The 20902-nt window shown below is 57.8% G+C and overlaps 1 protein-coding gene across 1 annotated transcript in view; it reads left to right on the top strand.

The window, feature by feature from the left end:
- Positions 1–20414, top strand: part of LOC142295839 (BTB/POZ domain-containing protein 9-like) — a 75683-nt gene extending 55269 nt beyond the window's left edge. Inside the window, exon 7 of the mRNA XM_075338921.1 lies at positions 20294–20414. Within this exon, the coding sequence (XP_075195036.1) occupies positions 20294–20414 (121 nt within the window). The remainder of the gene's footprint in view (positions 1–20293) is intronic.
- Positions 20415–20902: the final 488 nt, after the last annotated feature.

Raw genomic sequence — 20902 nt, 5'->3', positions numbered from 1 at the left:
TAACCTAGCCCACCAGGGATGCAGCCATTAACTCTCAATCTCTAACCCACCAGGGATACAGGCATTAACTCCCTCAATACCCTAGCCCACCAGGGATACAGGCATTAACTCCCTCAATACCCTAGACCACCAGAAATAAAGGCATTAACTCCCTCAATACCCTAGACCACCAGGACTACAACAGGCATTAACTCCCTCAATACCCTAGACCACCAGGAATACAGGCATTAACTCCCTCAATACCCTAGACCACCAGGACTACAACAGGCATTAACTCCCTCAATACCCTAGCCCACCAGGAATACAGGCATTAACTCCCTCAATACCCTAGCCCACCAGGGGTACAGGTATTAACTCACTCAATAACCTAGACCACCAGGAATACAGGCGTTAACTTATTCAATACCCTAGACCACCAGGGATGCAGACATTAACTCTCCATACCCCAGCCCACCAGGGATAGAGGCATTAACTCACTCAATAGCCCAGTCCACCAAGAATACAGGCATTAACTCACTCAATACCCTAGCCCACCAGGGATGCAGTGTCAATATTTTTGAGCTAATGCCTACATCCCTGGGTGGTGTAGAGTATTCAGTAAATTAAATCACTTAAAGGGAATCTGTCAGCAGGTTTTTGCTATGGAATCGGAGAGCAGCATGACGTATAGTCAGAGACCCTGATGGATCCTGATTCCTGCGCTGTCACTTACTGAGCTGTTTTCTGTCACTTTGATCAAATCCCTGTTCTCTCTGCTGCAGATCTGAGTTCTATGAATGCTGAGCTCTGTATAACCCTGCCCACAACACTAATTGGCAGCTTTCTGTGTACACTGTGCATAGGTAGAAAGCTGCTAATATGTGTTGGGGGTGGATTACACAGGAGGAGTACATGGCTGGAGGCAACTACTTCTGTAGTGATAATCTCCTGCTGGTAAAACAGATTTTATTGAAACTACAGCACAGTGTCCTTGCATCATGCTGCTCTCAAATAACATAGAACTGAGCAACAGATTCCCTTATACCCTAGACCACCAGGGGTGCAGACATTACCAATTCGATATCCAAACCACCAGGTGCGCAGACATTACCTATTCGATACCCTAGACCACCAGGGGTGCAGACATTACCCTTTCGATACCCTAGACCACCAGGGGTGCAGACATTACCAATTCAATATCCTAGACCACCAGGGGTGCAGACATTACCCTTTCGATACCCCGGCCCACCAGGGGTGCAGACATTACCCTCTCGGTAGCCTAGACCACCAGGGGTGCAGACATTACCTATTCGATACCTTAGACCACCAGGGGTGCAGACATTACCCATTTGATACCCTAGACCACCAGGTGCGCAGACATTACCTAATCGATACCCTAGATCACCAGGTGCGCAGACATTACCTATTCAATACCCTAGACCACCAGGGGTGCAGACATTACCTATTCGATACCCTAGACCACCAGGGGTGCAGACATTACCTATTCGATACCCCAGCCCACCAGGGGTGCAGACATTACCCACCCTTTCGATACCCCAGCCCACCAGGGGTGCAGACATTACCCTTTCGATACCCTAGACCACCAGGGGTGCAGACATTACCTATTCGATACCCTAGACCACCAGGGGTGGAGACATTACCTATTCGATACCCTAGACCACCAGGGGTGCAGACATTACCTATTCGATACCCTAGATCACCAGGGGTCCATACATTACCCTTTCGATACCCTGGCCCACCAGGACAGCAGGTGTTAACCTCTTCCCCACCCTGCGGCAGGCTTAGATGACCCTCACTCTCCGGTGTTGCATGTATCGTACCCTCTCTCTTTGAGCCGAGCATGATATGTCTGCTCTGCGCCCCTCCCCCGCTCGCCGGTCGGGGATTGTCGATGAGAATAACCACATTTTCCTCCTGGTGTAATCGCTTCTCTAGATTTCAGACCTGCTTTTCCGTCCCTCCGGTGATCCTGAGCCGGAGAACAGAGTGAGACTGATCTGCGCGCTGCGCTCTCCATCAAAGCCGTTTGCCGCAGCAATTAAGTCCCAATTATTCCTGTAGGAGACAGAACAGTTTGTATTGGGAAATGTCTGCGAAGAAAACGCCGCGCCAAGTCAGCGAATAAACAAACCCGAAGTTTATAATTGCCACCGGGTCTTAAAAATGACTTTAATATCGGACGCACAGAAGTAAATAACGGTGTGAACGTGGAGACGACGTGGACGCTCTCTGCACCGACTGGAGACTAAGTGGACGCTCTCTGCTCCGACTGGGGACGACGTGGACGCTCTCTGCTCCGACTGGAGACGAAGTGGACGCTCTCTGCTCCGACTGGTGACCACGTGGACGCTCTCTGCTCCGACTGGAGACGACGTGGACTCTCTCTGCTCCGACTGGGGACGACGTGGACGCTCTCTGCACTGACTGGAGGCGACGTGGACGCTCTCTGCTCCGACTGGGGACGACGTGGACGCTCTCTGCTCCGACTGGAGACGAAGTGGACGCTCTCTGCTCCGACTGGAGACGACATGGACGCTCTCTGCTCCGACTGGAGACGACGTGGACGCTCTCTGCTCCGACTGGAGACGACGTGGACGCTCTCTGCTCCGACTGGAGACGACGTGGACGCTCTCTGCTCCGACTGGAGACGACGTGGACGCTCTCTGCTCCGACTGGAGACGACGTGGACGCTCTCTGCTCCGACTGGAGACGACGTGGACGCTCTCTGCTCCGACTGGAGACGACGTGGACGCTCTCTGCTCCGACTGGAGACGACGTGGACGCTCTCTGCACCGACTGGGGACGAAGTGGACGCTCTCTGCTCCGACTGGAGACGAAGTGGACGCTCTCTGCTCCGACTGGAGACGAAGTGGACGCTCTCTGCTCCGACTGGAGACGAAGTGGACGCTCTCTGCTCCGACTGGAGACGACGTGGACGCTCTCTGCTCCGACTGGAGACGACGTGGACGCTCTCTGCTCCGACTGGAGACGACGTGGACGCTCTCTGCTCCGACTGGAGACGACGTGGACGCTCTCTGCACCGACTGGAGACGAAGTGGACGCTCTCTGCTCCGACTGGGGACGACGTGGACGCTCTCTGCTCCGACTGGAGACGACGTGGACGCTCTCTGCTCCGACTGGAGACGACGTGGACGCTCTCTGCTCCGACTGGAGACGACGTGGACTCTCTCTGCTCCGACTGGGGACGACGTGGACGCTCTCTGCACCGACTGGAGGCGACGTGGACACTCTCTGCTCCGACTGGAGACGAAGTGGACAGTGGACGCTCTCTGCTCCGACTGGAGACGAAGTGGACAGTGGACGCTCTCTGCTCCGACTGGAGACGACGTGGACGCTCCCTGCACCGACTGGGGACGACGTGGACGCTCTCTGCTCCGACTGGGGACGACGTGGACGCTCTCTGCTCCGACTGGGGACGACGTGGACGCTCTCTGCTCCGACTGGGGACGACGTGGACGCTCTCTGCTCCGACTGGGGACGACGTGGACGCTCTCTGCTCCGACTGGGGACGACGTGGACGCTCTCTGCTCCGACTGGGGACGACGTGGACGCTCTCTGCTCCGACTGGGGACGACGTGGACGCTCTCTGCTCCGACTGGGGACGACGTGGACGCTCTCTGCTCCGACTGGGGACGACGTGGACGCTCTCTGCTCCGACTGGGGACGACGTGGACGCTCTCTGCTCCGACTGGGGACGACGTGGACGCTCTCTGCTCCGACTGGGGACGACGTGGACGCTCTCTGCTCCGACTGGGGACGACGTGGACGCTCTCTGCTCCGACTGGGGACGACGTGGACGCTCTCTGCTCCGACTGGGGACGACGTGGACGCTCTCTGCTCCGACTGGGGACGACGTGGACGCTCTCTGCACCGACTGGGGACGACGTGGACGCTCTCTGCACCGACTGGGGACGACGTGGACGCTCTCTGCACCGACTGGGGACGACGTGGACGCTCTCTGCTCCGACTGGGGACGACGTGGACGCTCTCTGCTCCGACTGGGGACGACGTGGACGCTCTCTGCACCGACTGGGGACGACGTGGACGCTCTCTGCACCGACTGGGGACGACGTGGACGCTCTCTGCACCGACTGGGGACGACGTGGACGCTCTCTGCACCAATTGGAGGCAATGCGGACGCTCTGCACAGACTGTGGACGCTCTGTACAGTCTGGAGGCAATGCGGACGCTCTGCACAGACTGTGGACGCTCTGTACAGTCTGGAGGCAATGCGGACGCTCTGCACAGACTGTGGACGCTCTGTACAGTCTGGAGGCAACGTGGACGCTTTGCATGGACTGTGGACGCTCTGCATGGACTGTGGACGCTCTGCACGGACTGTGGACGCTCTTTGCACTGATTGGCGCAAATAAAGCGTGGGTGTGATGTGAGGAGGAGTGTGGTCACACAGCTGGGGGGGGGGGGGGAGTCTGACACCTCATTGCTGATGTGGGATGATGGTTGTCAGGCTGCCACGATCTGTGACGCTGTAGGAAGGCTTCTTGCTGTGCGGGGTGGCGCTCACACAGGACAGGGTGTGATTTTCTGGAGTTCCCCTTTAAGGTGTCTACAGCCTGTGTGACCTGACAATGGTGGAGAGCGCAGCAGCTGCAGCCTGTGTGACCTGACAGTGGTGGAGAGCGCAGCAGCTGCAGCCTGTGTGACCTGACAATGGTGGAGAGCGCAGCAGCTGCAGCCTGTGTGCCCTGACAATGGTGGAGAGCGCAGCAGCTGCAGCCTGTGTGCCCTGACAATGGTGGAGAGCGCAGCAGCTGCAGCCTGTGTGACCTGACAATGGTGGAGAGCGCAGCAGCTGCAGCCTGTGTGACCTGACAATGGTGGAGAGAGCAGCAGCTGCAGCCTGTGTGACCTGACAGTGGTGGAGAGCGCAGCAGCTGCAGCCTGTGTGCCCTGACAATGGTGGAGAGCGCAGCAGCTGCAGCCTGTGTGCCCTGACAATGGTGGAGAGCGCAGCAGCTGCAGCCTGTGTGCCCTGACAATGGTGGAGAGCGCAGCAGCTGCAGCCTGTGTGCCCTGACAATGGTGGAGAGCGCAGCAGCTGCAGCCTGTGTGCCCTGACAATGGTGGAGAGCGCAGCAGCTGCAGCCTGTGTGACCTGACAATGGTGGAGAGCGCTGCAGCTGCAGCCTGTGTGACCTGACAATGGTGGAGAGCACAGCAGCTGCAGCCTGTGTGACCTGACAATGGTGGAGAGCGCAGCAGCTGCAGCCTGTGTGACCTGACAATGGCGGAGAGCGCAGCAGCTGCAGCCTGTGTGCCCTGACAGTGGCGGAGAGCGCAGCAGCTGCAGCCTGTGTGCCCTGACAGTGGCGGAGAGCGCAGCAGCTGCAGCCTGTGTGCCCTGACAATGGCGGAGAGCGCAGCAGCTGCAGCCTGTGTGACCTGTCAGTGGCGGAGAGCGCAGCAGCTGCAGCCTGTGTGACCTGACAGTGGTGGAGAGCGCAGCAGCTGCAGCCTGTGTGACCTGACAGTGGTGGAGAGCGCAGCAGCTGCAGCCTGTGTGACCTGACAATGGTGGAGAGCGCAGCAGCTTGCAGCCTGTGTGACCTGACAGTGGCGGAGAGCGCAGCAGCTGCAGCCTGTGTGACCTGACAGTGGCGGAGAGCGCAGCAGCTGCAGCCTGTGTGACCTGACAATGGTGGAGAGCGCAGCAGCTGCAGCCTGTGTGACCTGACAATGGTGGAGAGCGCAGCAGCTGCAGCCTGTGTGACCTGACAATGGTGGAGAGCGCAGCAGTGGAGGCGTCTCTTCATCTTCCGAGTCCTCTCCTAATTCCCCCTCATCCATTGTGGTGTCAGGCTTCCTCAGCGGCGCGGCCGTTATGATAATCTATGGCTGCGGCGGCTCCTTGTTCACAGGTGATGGACATAAAGCAGCAGACGCCGGTCTCTATTTCATCCTTATCTGAGGTCCTCGCTGCACTGATATCCATCACCGGCAGATCAGCGAGACAACTGCGGCCCCTCCATCACCGGCAGATCAGCGAGGCGGCCCTCCATCACTGATAGATCAGCGAGGCGGCCCCTCCATCACCGGCAGATCAGTGAGGAGGCCCCTCCATCACCGGCAGATCAGCGAGGCGGCCCCTCCATCACCGGCAGATCAGCGAGGTGGCCCTCCATCACTGATAGATCAGCGAGGCGGCCCCTCCATCACCGGCAGATCAGCGAGGCGGCCCCTCCATCACCGGCAGATCAGCGAGGCGGCCCCCTCCATCACCGGCAGATCAGCGAGGCGGCCCTCCATCACTGATAGATCAGCGAGGCGGCCCCTCCATCACCGGCAGATCAGTGAGGAGGCCCCTCCATCACCGGCAGATCAGCGAGGCGGCCCCTCCATCACCGGCAGATCAGCGAGGTGGCCCTCCATCACTGATAGATCAGCGAGGCGGCCCCTCCATCACCGGCAGATCAGCGAGGCGGCCCCTCCATCACCGGCAGATCAGCGAGGCGGCCCCCTCCATCACCGGCAGATCAGCGAGGCGGCCCTCCATCACTGATAGATCAGCGAGGCGGCCCCTCCATCACCGGCAGATCAGCGAGGCGGCCCCTCCATCGCCGGCAGATCAGCGAGGCGGCCCCTCCATCGCCGGCAGATCAGCGAGGCGGCCCCTCCATCACCGGCAGATCAGCGAGGCGGCCCCTCCATCACCGGCAGATCAGCGAGGCGGCCCCTCCATCACCGGCAGATCAGCGAGGCGGCCCCTCCATCACCGGCAGATCAGCGAGGCGGCCCCTCCATCACCGGCAGATCAGCGAGGCGGCCCCTCCATCACCGGCAGATCAGCGAGGCGGCCCCTCCATCACCGGCAGATCAGCGAGGCGGCCCCTCCATCACCGGCAGATCAGCGAGGTGGCCCCTCCATCACCGGCAGATCAGCGAGGCGGCCCCTCCATCACCGGCAGATCAGTGAGGCGGCCCTTTCATCACCGGCAGATCAGCGAGGCGGCCCCTCCATCACCGGCAGATCAGTGAGGCGGCCCCTCCATCACCGGCAGATCAGTGAGGCGGCCCCTCCATCACCGGCAGATCAGCGAGGTGGCCCCTCCATCACCGGCAGATCAGCGAGGCGGCCCCTCCATCACCGGCTGATCAGCGAGGCGGCCTCTCCATCACCGGCAGATCAGTGAGGCGGCCCCTCCATCACCGGCAGATCAGTGAGGCGGCCCCTCCATCACCGGCAGATCAGCGAGGCGGCCCCTCCATCACCGGCTGATCAGCGAGGCGGCCCCTCCATCACCGGCAGATCAGCGAGGCGGCCCCTCCATCACGGGCTGATCAGCGAGGCGGCCCCTCCATCACGGGCTGATCAGCGAGGCGGCCCCTCCATCACGGGCTGATCAGCGAGGCGGCCCCTCCATCACGGGCTGATCAGCGAGGCGGCCCCTCCATCACCGGCAGATCAGCGAGGTGGCCCCTCCATCACCGGCAGATCAGCGAGGCGGCCCCTCCATCACCGGCAGATCAGCGAGGCGGCCCCTCCATCACCGGCAGATCCGCCATGGATGGATCTCTGGACGGTTACAGAATATCTGCTGCTCAAATAACATTGACTGAGCGCCATAAACTCCGGGAGCATTGGCTGGCGCCGGCGCACGATCACCTCTCCGAAACCTCAGCCCCGCACCCCTGAAATACGGGTTTTTTACTGCTGTTTTCAGAGAATAGTATTTTGCTCAGATTCTGTAGTGAAGGAGCATCGCTCTCCCCACAACAGCTGCAGCCTCAATCCTCAGTGCAGGGCAGAATTAAGTAGCATCGCTCCTGAGAAATCTCCAGAAAAGAGGAGGCCGAGTCTGAAGGGCTGAGATATACACAGTGTACACCGCAAGGAACGCCGGGGGGACAACCAACATGGCAGCCACCGGGAGTGTAGTGTATGTACACCAGCAGAACAGTGAGTGCAGCTCTGGAGTATAGTACAGGAGGTAACTCAGGATCAGTAATGTAATGTATGTACACAGTGACTGCACCAGCAGTATAGTGAGTGCAGCTCTGGAGTATAATACAGGAGGTGACTCAGGATCAGTAATGTAATGTATGTACACAGTGGCTGCACCAGCAGAATAGTGAGTGCAGCTCTGGAGTATAATACAGGAGGTAACTCAGGATCAGTAATGTATGTACACAGTGACTGCACCAGCAGAATAGAGAGTGCAGCTCTGGAGTATAATACAGGAGGTGAGTCAGGATCAGTAATGTAATGTATGTGCACAGTGACTGCACAAGCAGAATAGTGAGTGCAGCTCTGGAGTATAGTACAGGAGGTAACTCAGGATCAGTAATGTAATGTATGTACACAGTGACTGCACCAGCAGAATAGTGAGTGCAGCTCTGGAGTATAGTACAGGAGGTAACTCAGGATCAGTAAGGTAATGTATGTACACAGTGACTGCACAAGCAGAATAGTGAGTGCAGCTCTGGAGTATAATACAGGAGGTAACAGGATCAGTAATGTAATGTATGTACACAGTGACTGCACCAGCAGAATAGTGAGTGCAGCTCTGGAGTATAATACAAGAGGTAACTCAGGATCAGTAATGTATATACACAGTGACTGCACCAGCAGAATAGTGAGTGCAGCTCTGGAGTATAATACAGGAGGTAACTCAGGATCAGTAATGTAATGTATGTACACAGTGACTGCACCAGCAGAATAGTGAGTGCAGCTCTGGAGTATAGTACAGGAGGTAACTCAGGATCAGTAATGTAATGTATGTACACAGTGACTGCACCAGCAGAATAGTGAGTGCAGCTCTGGAGTATAGTACAGGAGGTAACTCAGGATCAGTAATGTAATGTATGTACACAGTGACTGCACCAGCAGAATAGTGAGTGCAGCTCTGGAGTATAGTACAGGAGGTAACTCAGGATCAGTAATGTAATGTATGTACACAGTGACTGCACAAGCAGAATAGTGAGTGCAGCTCTGGAGTATAATACAGGAGGTAACAGGATCAGTAATGTAATGTATGTACACAGTGACTGCACCAGCAGAATAGTGAGTGCAGCTCTGGAGTATAATACAAGAGGTAACTCAGGGATCAGTAATGTATATACACAGTGACTGCACCAGCAGAATAGTGAGTGCAGCTCTGGAGTATAATACAGGAGGTAACTCAGGATCAGTAATGTAATGTATGTACACAGTGACTGCACCAGCAGAATAGTGAGTGCAGCTCTGGAGTATAATACAGGAGGTAACAGGATCAGTAATGTAATGTATGTACACAGTGACTGCACCAGCAGAATAGTGAGTGCAGCTCTGGAGTATAAGGCAGGAGGTATCTCAGGATCAGTACAGGATCAGTAATGTACTGGTGGTGCACTACAATCATTGCGCAAAAAATGGTGCACTACAGTCAATAAACTAAAATTGTGCCCTACAGCCTTTGCACTACAGGCGGCATGCTACATTCGGTGTACTGTACAGGCAGTGCACTACATTTGGTGCACTATAGGTGGTGCACTATAGGCAATATACTATAGGCGATGCACTACATGCGACACACTATATTCGGTGCATTTCAGGCGGCGCACTACATTTGGTGCACTATAGGCGGCGCACTATAGGCAACATACTACAGGTGATGCACTACAAGTGGCACCCTATATTTGTCACACTATATTTGATGCACTATAATACTACAGGTGGTGCAGTACATTCGGTGCACTACAGGTGGTGCAGTACATTCGGTGCACTACAGGTGGTGCAGTATATTTGGTGCACTACAGGCAGCGCACTATAGGCGCACTATAGACGGTGCAGTATATTCGGCGCACTATATTCGGCGCACTATAAGCGGTGCAGTATATTCAGCGCACTACAGGCAGTGCAGTACATTCGGTGCACTACAGGCGGTGCAGTATATTTCGTGCACTACAGGCAGTCGCCACTATAGGCGATGCAGTATATTCGGTGCACTATAGGCGGTGCAGTATATTTGGTGCACTATAGGCGGTGCAGTATATTGGGTGCACTATAGGCGTTGCAGTATATTCAGTGCACTACATGCGGTGCAGTATATTGGCTGCACTATAGGTGGTGCAGTATATTCGGTGCAGTATAGGCGTTGCAGTATATTCAGTGCACTACATGCGGTGCAGTATATTGGGTGCACTATAGGCGGTGCAGTATATTCGGCGCACTACAGGCGGCGCACTAAGGCAATATACTACAGGCGGCGCACTATATACTACAGTCGGCGCACTAAGGCAATATACTACAGGCGGCGCACTATATACTACAGGCGGCGCACTAAGGCAATATGCTACAGGCGGCGCACTATATACTACAGGTGGCGCACTATATACTACAGGCGGCGCACTATGTACTACAGGCGGCGCACTGTACTACAGGCGGCGCACTATGTACTACAGGCGGCGCTCTATGTACTATAGGCGGCGCACTATATACTACAGGTGGTGCACTATATACTGTAGGCGGTGCACTATATAGTACAGGCGGCGCACTATATACTACAGGCGGTGCACTATATACTACAGGCGGTGCACTATATACTACAGGCGGTGCACTGTAAACTACAGGCGGTGCACTATATACTACAGGCGGTGTGCGCTGCAGCTTGTGCTGTGCTTGGAGCTGTCAGTGTCAGGAATACTGAGCGGATTCCTTTGCCTTTGAGGTTGTGCGCCCCCCGCCGGGCGCAGAGTTTGGGGATTCGCAGCTGGTCGCGTCTTCAGTGAAGGACACATCTGTTGCCATTACGTGGCAGCACGTGGCAGCGCTCGCCATTGGTCGGCGCCGGCCCTTGAAGCTGTCATTATCCGGCGTGAATCCTTTGTGTAGCGGATGGCCGGCGGTTCTGTCATCTCGTGTCCTGTAGTTTCTCTATCACTTGGAAGGATGCGACGCGCGGGATGAAGTGTAATTGGCTCGGACGCACACCGCGCCGGAGATGAAGCCGCCGCAGACCGTCTCACCGTCACACCTTATTTATCCCACAACTGATTAGTTTCCCGGGACCGTGTCCTTGTGATTACAGTGATTATTCTGCGGGGGGCCGGGGGAGGGGCCGGGGGAGGGACCCCCGCCGCACTCACTATAATGAAGGAGGGGGGCATTATCCGCAGATTGTAGTAGCACTATAAGGAGCAGCGCTGTGTGCCGAGACACCGCGGCTACGGTAATGGGGGGAGGGGGGCAGCCATAATCACCGGAGACATCAGGAACCGGGAACGGCTCCAGGATTTCACCTTTCAAACTCTGATTGGACTTTTCTTACATTTTTATATGACCCAATCACCGCTAAATCCAGGACCAGACACTGAATCACAGGGTTCATGCCCAAATAATCAGTCTTCATGATCTTCCCCAGGAGTCACAGCAGACCCCCTCTTACCCCAGGAGGCACAGCAGACCCCCTCTTACCCCAGGAGTCACAGAAGACCTCCTCTTACCCCAGTAGTCACGGCAGGCCTCCTATTACACCAATAGTCACAGCAGCCCCCCTCTTACCCCAGTAGTCACAGCAGACCTCCTCTTACCCCAGTAGTCACAGCAGACCTCCTCTTACCCCCAGGAGTCACAGGAGACCTCCTCTTACCCCAGGAGTCACAGCAGCCCTCCTCTTACCCCAGTAGTCACAGCAGGCCTCCTATTACACCAATAGTCACAGCAGCCCCCCTCTTACCCCAGGAGTCACAGCAGACCCCCTCTTACCCCAGGAGGCACAGCAGACCCCCTCTTACCCCCAGGAGTCACAGAAGACCTCCTCTTACCCCAGTAGTCACGGCAGACCCCCTCTTACCCCAGTAGTCACAGCAGACCTCCTCTTACCCCAGGAGTCACAGCAGACCTCCTCTTACCCCAGTAGTCACGGCAGACCCCCTCTTACCCCAGTAGTCACAGCAGACCTCCTCTTACCACCACTGTGACAAACTAAATGAAACTGCAGCGTGGTCTCTGCTTTGTGGACTTATAATAGACTCTGTATTTAGAGGGGATGGTTTGGAGCCGTTATTTGGGGAGTCTGGTCTGTAGTCTATATTTTGTATCTACATTTGGGGTCTGTATATAGGGATTCTGGTCTGTGGTCTGTATATAGGGATTTTGGTCTGGGGTCTACATGAGTGAGTGTTTAGGGGTGTCTGGGATCTATATTTAGGGGGTGCTGGCCTGGTGTTTGTATACAGGGGGCGTTGGCTCAAGGTCTTTATACAGGGGGTTGACCCAGGGTCTGTATACAGGGGATACTGGCCCGGGGTCTCTGCACAGGGGGGTGCTGCCCCGGGGTCTGTATACGGGGGGGCTCCTGCTCACGGTCTGTATACGTGGGGCTCCTGCCCGGGGTCTGTATACGGGGGGCTCCTGCCCGGGGTCTGTATATGGGGGGAGGGGGATTTTACGGGAACATTCTGCACTGCTCAATAATAAATGTGACACCGCAGCCTGGTGAAGTGCTAAAACACAGGCCGCGGCTGCATTCCCTGCGCTGCATTATTGATGGCGACACCCGTCCTGCCCGCTGACGCCACTTGGGGGCGCTGTCGCTCCGGCGCAGCCATTATGACACTTCTCCGGTGTTCTGTCGTTTTCCTCGGTGAAATCTGTGAATATTATTTTTCGGGGAGCGGCGGAATATTCATTTATTATAATGGCAGCGCAGACAGACGCTCCGCCGTATTACTGCTCATTTTCACCTGTAATTCTCTGTCACCGGCGCCGTCTGGAACTGCTCCGACAAGTCCTGAGAAATCCTCACAAGCCACAAGTCCTTGAGCTGTCCTCGTCTCCTGGGAAAGCTGGGTGCAGAGGTGACGTGGGGTATCACCCAGCTTTCCTCGTCTCCTGGGAAAGCTGGGTGCAGAGGTGACGTGGGGTATCACCCAGCTTTCCCAGGAGCAGATATAATGAAGGCTATGCTGGACAGATTCCTGATCTGAGGCTTCCTGGGGTCACATTTGACCCTCGGGCCGGTGTCGTGTCTGGCGCGGCTCTTCTCGCCCCGGTCAGTCATGATGGATCCGATTTTCTTGCTGGTTTTTCCTCTCGCTGCCGTCCGGTCGCTCGTTCAAGGTTTCCGGCGCAGTGATGTATAGCGGAGGTGAAGGTCCGCACCGGATGAGATATATCCACGGCCTCAGGAACCAGCGGGCGGCCGACGGCGGACTCTGTAAATCACCGGCACCAGGGAGGCGAGGTCCGGACGGGGCTCACACAGATCCTAGTGTCTGTGCTGAGGTTTTTTGTTTTTTTCCACATCTTGAGTTTCAGCCACTTTTTATGGTGATTTTTAATTTATAACATTGACATCAGGCGTCTTCTGGGGGCGACATGTTCTGCGCCCAATATAATCCTGCGAAAGACCCACGATAACGCCACGGAAATGCTACACAACCACCCACGGGAAAGAAGACGTGGTGCAGACGAGGTGCTGGGGTCCGTACACCCCCCCTCCTCCCCCCCCCTCCCATGATAGAAAACAACGACCCACGGGAAAGAAGACGTGGTGCAGACGAGGTGCTGGGGTCCGTACACCCCCCTCCTCCCTCCCCCACCTGATAGAAAGCAACGACCCACGGGAAAGAAGACGTGGTGCAGACGAGGTGCTGGGGTCCGTACACCCCCCTCCCCCTCCCTCCCATGATAGAAAACAACGACCCACGGGAAAGAAGACGTGGTGCAGACGAGGTGCTGGGGTCCGTACACCCCCCTCCTCCCTCCCACCTGATAGAAAGCAACGACCCACGGGAAAGAAGACGTGGTGCAGACGAGGTGCTGGGGTCCGTACATCCCCCTCCCCCTCCCTCCCATGATAGAAAACAACGACCCACGGGAAAGAAGACGTGGTGCAGACGAGGTGCTGGGGTCCGTACATCCCCCTCCTCCCTCCCATAATAGAAAACAACGACCCACGGGAAAGAAGACGTGGTGCAGACGAGGTGCTGGGGTCCGTACACCCCCCCTCCCCCTCCCTCCCATGATAGAAAACAACGACCAACGACCCACGGGAAAGACTAGGTGCTGGGGTCCGTACACCCCCCCCTCCCCCATCGTCTGATAGAAAACGACAACCCGCGGGAAAGAAGACCTAGTATACACGAGGTGCTGGGGTCCATACACCCCCCCCACCACCACCTGATAGAAAAAACAATGACCTGTTGGAATGAAGACATAATGCAAACGAGGTGCCTGGGTCCGTATCCCCCCACCTCCTCACAGATAGAAAAGGGCAGGGTGGTGGTTTGGAGGAGAGAGGGGGGGGGGGGGGGGGGGGGGGGAGGGGTGATGAACAGTAGAATGGAGGGCGAGGAGAGAGGTGGAGGATGGAGGGAGAGGAGAGAGGTGGAGGGAGAGGAGAGAGGTGGAGGATGGAGGGAGAGGAGAGAGGTGGAGGATGGAGGGGAGAGGTGGAGGATGGAGGGAGAGGAGAGAGAGAGGTGGAGGATGGAGGGAGGTGGAGGATGGAGGGAGAGGAGAGAGGTGGAGGATGGAGGGAGAGGAGAGAGGTGGAGGATGGAGGGAGAGGAGAGGTGGAGGATGGAGGGAGAGGAGAGAGGTGGAGGATGGAGGGAGAGGAGAGAGGTGGAGGATGGAGGGAGGTGGAGGATGGAGGGAGGTGGAGGATGGAGGGAGAGGAGAGAGGTGGAGGATGGAGGGAGAGGAGAGAGGTGGAGGATGGAGGGAGAGGAGAGAGGTGGAGGATGGAGGGAGAGGAGAGAGGTGGAGGATGGAGAGGAGAGAGGTGGAGGATGGAGGGAGGTGGAGGATGGAGGGCGAGGAGAGAGGTGGAGGATGGAGGGAGAGGAGAGAGGTGGAGGGAGAGGAGAGAGGTGGAGGATGGAGGGAGAGGAGAGAGGTGGAGGATGGAGGGAGAGGTGGAGGATGGAGGGAGAGGAGAGAGAGAGGTGGAGGATGGAGGGAGGTGGAGGATGGAGGGAGAGGAGAGAGGTGGAGGATGGAGGGAGAGGAGAGAGGTGGAGGATGGAGGGAGAGGAGAGAGGTGGAGGATGGAGGAGAGGAGAGAGGTGGAGGATGGAGGGAGAGGAGAGAGGTGGAGGATGGAGGGAGGTGGAGGATGGAGGGAGGTGGAGGATGGAGGGAGAGGAGAGAGGTGGAGGATGGAGGGAGAGGAGAGAGGTGGAGGATGGAGGGAGAGGAGAGAGGTGGAGGATGGAGGGAGAGGAGAGAGGTGGAGGATGGAGAGGAGAGAGGTGGAGGATGGAGGGAGGTGGAGGATGGAGGGAGAGGAGAGAGGTGGAGGATGGAGGGAGAGGAAAGAGGTGGAGGATGGAGGGAGAGGAGAGAGGTGGAGGATGGAGGGAGAGGAGAGAGAGAGGTGGAGGATGGAGGGAGAGGAGAGAGGTGGAGGATGGAGGGAGAGGGGAGAGGTGGAGGATGGAGGGAGAGGAGAGAGGTGGAGGATGGAGGGAGAGGAGAGAGGTGGAGGATGGAGGGAGAGGAGAGAGGTGGAGGATGGGAGGGAGGTGGAGGATGGAGGGAGAGAAGAGAGGTGGAGGATGGAGGGGAGAGGAGAGAGGTGGAGGATGGAGGGAGAGGAGAGAGGTGGAGGATGGAGGGAGAGGAAGAGGTGGAGGATGGAGGGAGGTGGAGGATGGAGGGAGAGGAGAGAGGTGGAGGATGGAGGGAGAGGAGAGAGGTGGAGGATGGAGGGAGAGGAGAGAGGTGGAGGATGGAGGGAGAGGAGAGAGAGAGGTGGAGGATGGAGGGAGAGGAGAGAGAGAGGTGGAGGATGGAGGGAGGTGGAGGATGGAGGGAGAGGAGAGAGGTGGAGGATGGAGGAGAGGAGAGAGGTGGAGGATGGAGGGAGAGGAGAGAGGGTGGAGGATGGAGGGAGAGGAGAGAGGTGGAGGATGGAGGGGAGAGGAGAGAGGTGGAGGATGGAGGGAGGTGGAGGATGGAGGGAGAGGAGAGAGGTGGAGGATGGAGGGAGAGGAGAGAGGTGGAGGATGGAGGGAGAGGAGAGAGGTGGAGGATGGAGGAGAGGAGAGGTGGTGGAGGTGGAGAGGAGAGAGGTGGAGGATGGAGGGAGGTGGAGGATGGAGGGAGAGGAGAGAGGTGGTGGATGGTGGGTGAGGAAGAGGTGGAGGATGGAGGGAGAGGGAGAGGTGGAGGATGGAGGGAGAGGAGAGAGGTGGAGGATGGAGGGGAGAGGAGAGGGTGGAGGATGGAGGTGAGGAGGAGGTGGAGGATGGAGGGGAGGTGAGAGGTGGAGGATGGAGGGAGAGGAGAGAGGTGGAGGAGGTGAGGGAGAGAAGAGGGTGGAGGATGGAGGAGAGGAGAGAGGTGGAGGATGGAGGGAGAGGAGAGGTGGAGGTGGAGGGGAGGAGAGAGGTGGTGGATGTAGGGAGAGGAGAGAGGTGGAGGTTGTAGGGGAGGAGAGAGGTGGAGGTGGAGGGAGAGGAGAGTGGTGGAGGATGGAGGGAGAGGTGAGAGGTGGAGGATGGAGGGAGAGGAGAGAGGTGGAGGATGGAGGGAGAGGAGAGAGGTGGAGGATGGAGGGAAGGAGAGGTGGAGGATGGAGGGAAGAGTGGTGGGGATGGAGGATGGAGGGAGAGGAGAGAGGTGGTGGATGGAGGGGAGAGGAGAGAGGTGGAGGATGGAGGGAGAGGAGTGAGGTGGAGGATGGAGGGAGAGGAGAGAGGTGGAGGATGGAGGGGAGGAGAGAGGTGGAGGATGGTGGAGAGGAGAGAGGTGGAGGATGGAGGGAGAGGAGAGAGGTGGAGGGGAGAGGAGGTGGTGGAGGGGGAGAGGAGTGAGGTGGAGGAGGGAGTGGAGAGAGGTGGAGGATGGAGGGAGGAGAGGTGAAGATGGAGGGAGAGGAAAGAGGTGGAGGATGGAGGGAGAGGAGAGAGGTGGAGGATGGAGGGAGAGGAGAGAGGTGGAGGATGGAGGGAGAGGAGAGAGGTGGAGGATGGAGAGAGGTGGAGGATGGATGGAGGGAGAGGAGAGGTGGAGGTGGAGGGAGAGGAGAGGTGGAGGATGGAGGGGGGAGAGGTGGAGGATGGAGGAGAGGAGAGGGGGAGGTGGTGGAGGATGGAGGGAGAGGAGAGGTGGTGGATGGAGGGAGAGGAGAGGTGGAGGATGGAGGGAGAGGGAGGTGGAGGATGGAGGGAGAGGGGAGGTGGAGGATGGAGGGAGAGGGGAGGTGGAGGGAGAGGGGAGGATGGAGGGAGAGGAGAGGTGGAGGATGGAGAGGAGGGAGGATGGAGGGAGAGGAGAGAGATGGAGGTGGAGGATGGAGGGAGAGAGGTGGAGGATGGTGGGAGAGTGTTGGAGGATGGTGGGAGAGGAGAGTGGTGGAGGATGGAGGGTGAGGAGAGAGGTGGAGGATGGAGGGAGAGGAGAGAGGTGGAGGATGGAGGGAGAGGAGAGAGGTGGAGGATGGAGGGAGAGGAGAGAGGTGGTGGAGGGAGTGGGAGAGAGGGTGGAGGATGGAGGGAGAGGAGAGGTGGAAGATGGAGGGAGAGGAAAGAGGTGGAGGATGGGGAGAGGAGAGAGGTAGAGGATGGAGGGAGAGGTGGAGGTTGGAGGGAGAGGTGGAGGATGGAGGGAGAGGAGAGAGGTGGAGGATGGAGGGAGAGGAGAGAGGTGGAGGATGGAGGGAGAGGAGAGAGGTGGGGATGGAGGGAGAGGAGAGAGGTGGAGGATGGAGGGAGAGGAGAGATGGAGGATGGAGGGAGAGGAGAGGTGGAGGATGGAGTGGAGGGAGGATGGAGGTGGAGGATGGAGGGAAAGGTGGAGGATAGAGGGAGAGAGGTGGATGTGGAGGGAGAGAGGTGGAGGATGGAGGGAGAGAGGTGGAGGATGGAGGGAAAGAGGTGGAGGATGGAGGGAGAGGAGGAGAGAGGTGGGGATGGAGGGAGAGAGGTGGAGGATGGAGGGAGAGGAGTGGGGAGAGGTGGAGGATGGAGGGAGAGGTGGAGGATGGGAGGTGAGGAGAGGGGAGAGGTGGAGGATGGAGGGAGGGGAGAGGTGGAGGATGGAGGGAAAGATGGAGGGAGAGGTGGAGGTGGGTGGGAGAGGTGGAGGGTTGGAGGGAGAGGAGAGGAGAGGTGGAGGATGGAGGGAGAGGAGAGGGGAGAGGTGGAGGTGGAGGGAGGGGGGAGGTGGAGGATGGTGGGAGGGAGAGGTGGAGGATGGAGAGGAGAAGGGAGAGGGGAGGGAGGGAGGAGGGGAGAGGGTGGAGGATGGGGGGAGGGAGAGAGGTGGAGGATGGAGGGAGAGGTGGAGGTGGAGGGAGAGGTGGGGATGGAGGGAGAGGTGAGAGGTGGAGGATGGAGGGTGAGGTGAGAGGTGGAGGATGGAGGGAGTGGAGAGGTGGAGGGAGGGAGAGGAGAGGAGAGGTGGAGGATGGAGGGAGAGGAGAGGGGAGGTGGAGGATGGAGGGAGGGGGGTGGTGGGGATGGAGGGAGGGGGAGAGGTGGAGGATGGAGAGGAGAAGGGAGAGGTGGAGGAGGTGAGGGGAGAGGTGGTGGGATGGACGGGAGAGGAGAGAGGTGGAGGATGGAGGGAGTGGTGAGGTGGGGAGAGGGTGAGAGGTGGAGGTGGTGGGAGTGGTGAGTGGTGGTGGATGGAGGGAGAGGTGAGAGGTGGAGGTGGAGGGGAGGTGGTGGGATGGAGGGAGAGGAGAGTGGTGGAGGAGGGAGAGGAGAGGTGGAGGAGGGAGAGGAGGGTGGAGGAGGGAGGGAGAGGACAGGAGAGAGGTGGAGGATGGAGTGAGAGGAGAGGTGGAGGATGGAGGAGAGGACAGGAGAGAGGTGGAGGATGGAGGGAGAGGTGAGAGGTGGAGGATGGAGGGAGAGGAGAGGTGGAGGATGGTGGGAGAGGGGAGGTGGGGATGGTGGGAGGAGGGGTGGTGGAGGATGGAGGGAGTGGGGGAGGATGGAGGGAGAGGAGAGGTGGAGGATGGAGAGGAGGAGGATGGAGGGAGAGGAGAGAGATGGAGGTGGAGGATGGGGGAGAGAGGTGGAGGATGGAGGGAGAGAGGTGGAGGATGGAGGGAGAGAGGTGGAGGATGGAGGGAGAGAGGTGGGAGGATGGAGGGAGAGTGGTGGAGGGATGAGGGTGGGATGGAGGAGGTGGAGGTTGAGGGAGAGAGGTGGAGGATGGAGGGAGAGGAGAGGGGAGAGGTGGAGGATGGAGGGAGAGGAGAGGGGAGAGTGGAGATGAGGGTGGGAGGGTGGGGATGGGGGGAGGTGGAGGATGGGGAGGGGGGTGGAGGTGGAGGGAGAGGATGGGGAGAGGTGGGGGTCGAAGTGTGGCGAGGTGAAGGATGGAGGGAGGGGAGTGGTGGAGGATGGAGGAGAGGAGAGGAGAGGTGGAGGAGGGAGGGGAGAGGTGGGTGGAGGATGGAGGGAGAGGACAGGAGAGAGGTGGAGGATGGAGGGAGAGGAAAGGAGAGAGGTGGAGGATGGAGGGAGAAGACAGGAGAGAGGTGGAGGATGGAGGGAGAGGACAGGAGAGGTGGAGGATCGAGGGAGGAGGAGAAGAGAGGTGGAGGAGGGAGAGGAGAGGTGGGAGGATGGAGGGAGAGGACAGGAGAGAGGTGGAGGATGGAGTGAGAGGAGAGATGGAGGAGAGGACAGGAGAGAGGTGGAGGATGGAGGGAGAGGAAGGAGAGAGGTGGAGGATGGAGGGAGAGGAGAGAGGTGGAGGATGGAGGGAGAGGAGAGGAGAGGAGAGAGGTGGGGAGCGGTGCCTCCTCCTGTCACTTTCCATCTGCACTTCGGTGAGACCTCCGTCCTCGGGGTCACCTTCCTCTGCGGTGTCACATATTGAGGCGCAGTCCCGGTCAGTTGCTCTCTTTCGTCTTGTCTCTGTGTCCCGGATTAATTTAAAGCTTGGTCTGGGGTTTATTAGAGGAGACGTGCGCAGGTGGAGCAGAGCCGGGACAGCAGAGTGATGCGCGGCCTCCATCGCAGGGCGCCAAGGTGACCCCTCACTCATTGTGTACCGCGGACTGCTGCTGCGCTCAGCTCCGGTAATACAGGGGGCACTTAGTGTTTCTCACATAGACCGAAGTGTGAGATCACCAGAGCAGACACTGAACAAGCAGGGGCTGCTGGGAGAGTTCTGCTCTGCAGCTGCTGAATTCATCAATTTGCCTGATTTTAATGATCTCCATTCAGAGATGCGAGGTTTACTGTCATTTAACCCTTTCAGTCTCGCTGATCTCAGCAGATGGGGAGGTCACAATGGGGTGTAAGGGTTAATTCTGGCACCGTTGTCGGACCCCCTCTGATGTTGTCCCCCCATGTCTTTCAGATACGTCCGGATCGTGGGCACCCACAACACCGTCAATAAAGTCTTCCATCTGGTGGCCTTCGAGTGCATGTTCACCCACAAGACCTTCATTCTTGAGCGGGGGCTGATAGGTAAGACATAACGGGGGTCTCCCATATACTCCTATGGCCTGTGTTATACGGATATTTGGGGGGTGACATTGGAGCACAGACGAGGGCAGCCTCCGTGGAAAGCACAAAGCTGGAGTCACTGCCTCATCAGTCTGCTGAAATGGAGCAGAGCTGTGGTGTAAAGCAAGGGGGACAGACAGCATCAATCTCCACCTCTGATCAGACAATAGGAACACAGCTGCAGTGTAAAGTATGGTGGATAGAATGGAGCACTTTGATTCTGTTGTAGGCTGTCGTGTGATCTGCAGAGGCAGTTATTCCTCCGAATCATCCAATAATGCCCCCTCCCCCTATATAGATCACTAGCAGCTGGGGCCATTTTCATTTGAGCAATATGTGATATATATATATATTAGACAGACACAGAACAGGAAAGAGCCAGACAGGGAAAGACAGAAAGAGACGGGTAGTGAAAGACAGAGAGACTGACGGACACAGATGAAGAGAGACAGACAGGAAA

The sequence above is a fragment of the Anomaloglossus baeobatrachus genome, chromosome 3 (genome assembly GCF_048569485.1).
Source record: "Anomaloglossus baeobatrachus isolate aAnoBae1 chromosome 3, aAnoBae1.hap1, whole genome shotgun sequence".
Classification (NCBI taxonomy): Eukaryota; Metazoa; Chordata; class Amphibia; order Anura; family Aromobatidae; genus Anomaloglossus; species Anomaloglossus baeobatrachus.
Note: the sequence above shows the minus strand (reverse complement) of the source record. Positions and strands in the feature narration are given on the sequence as shown.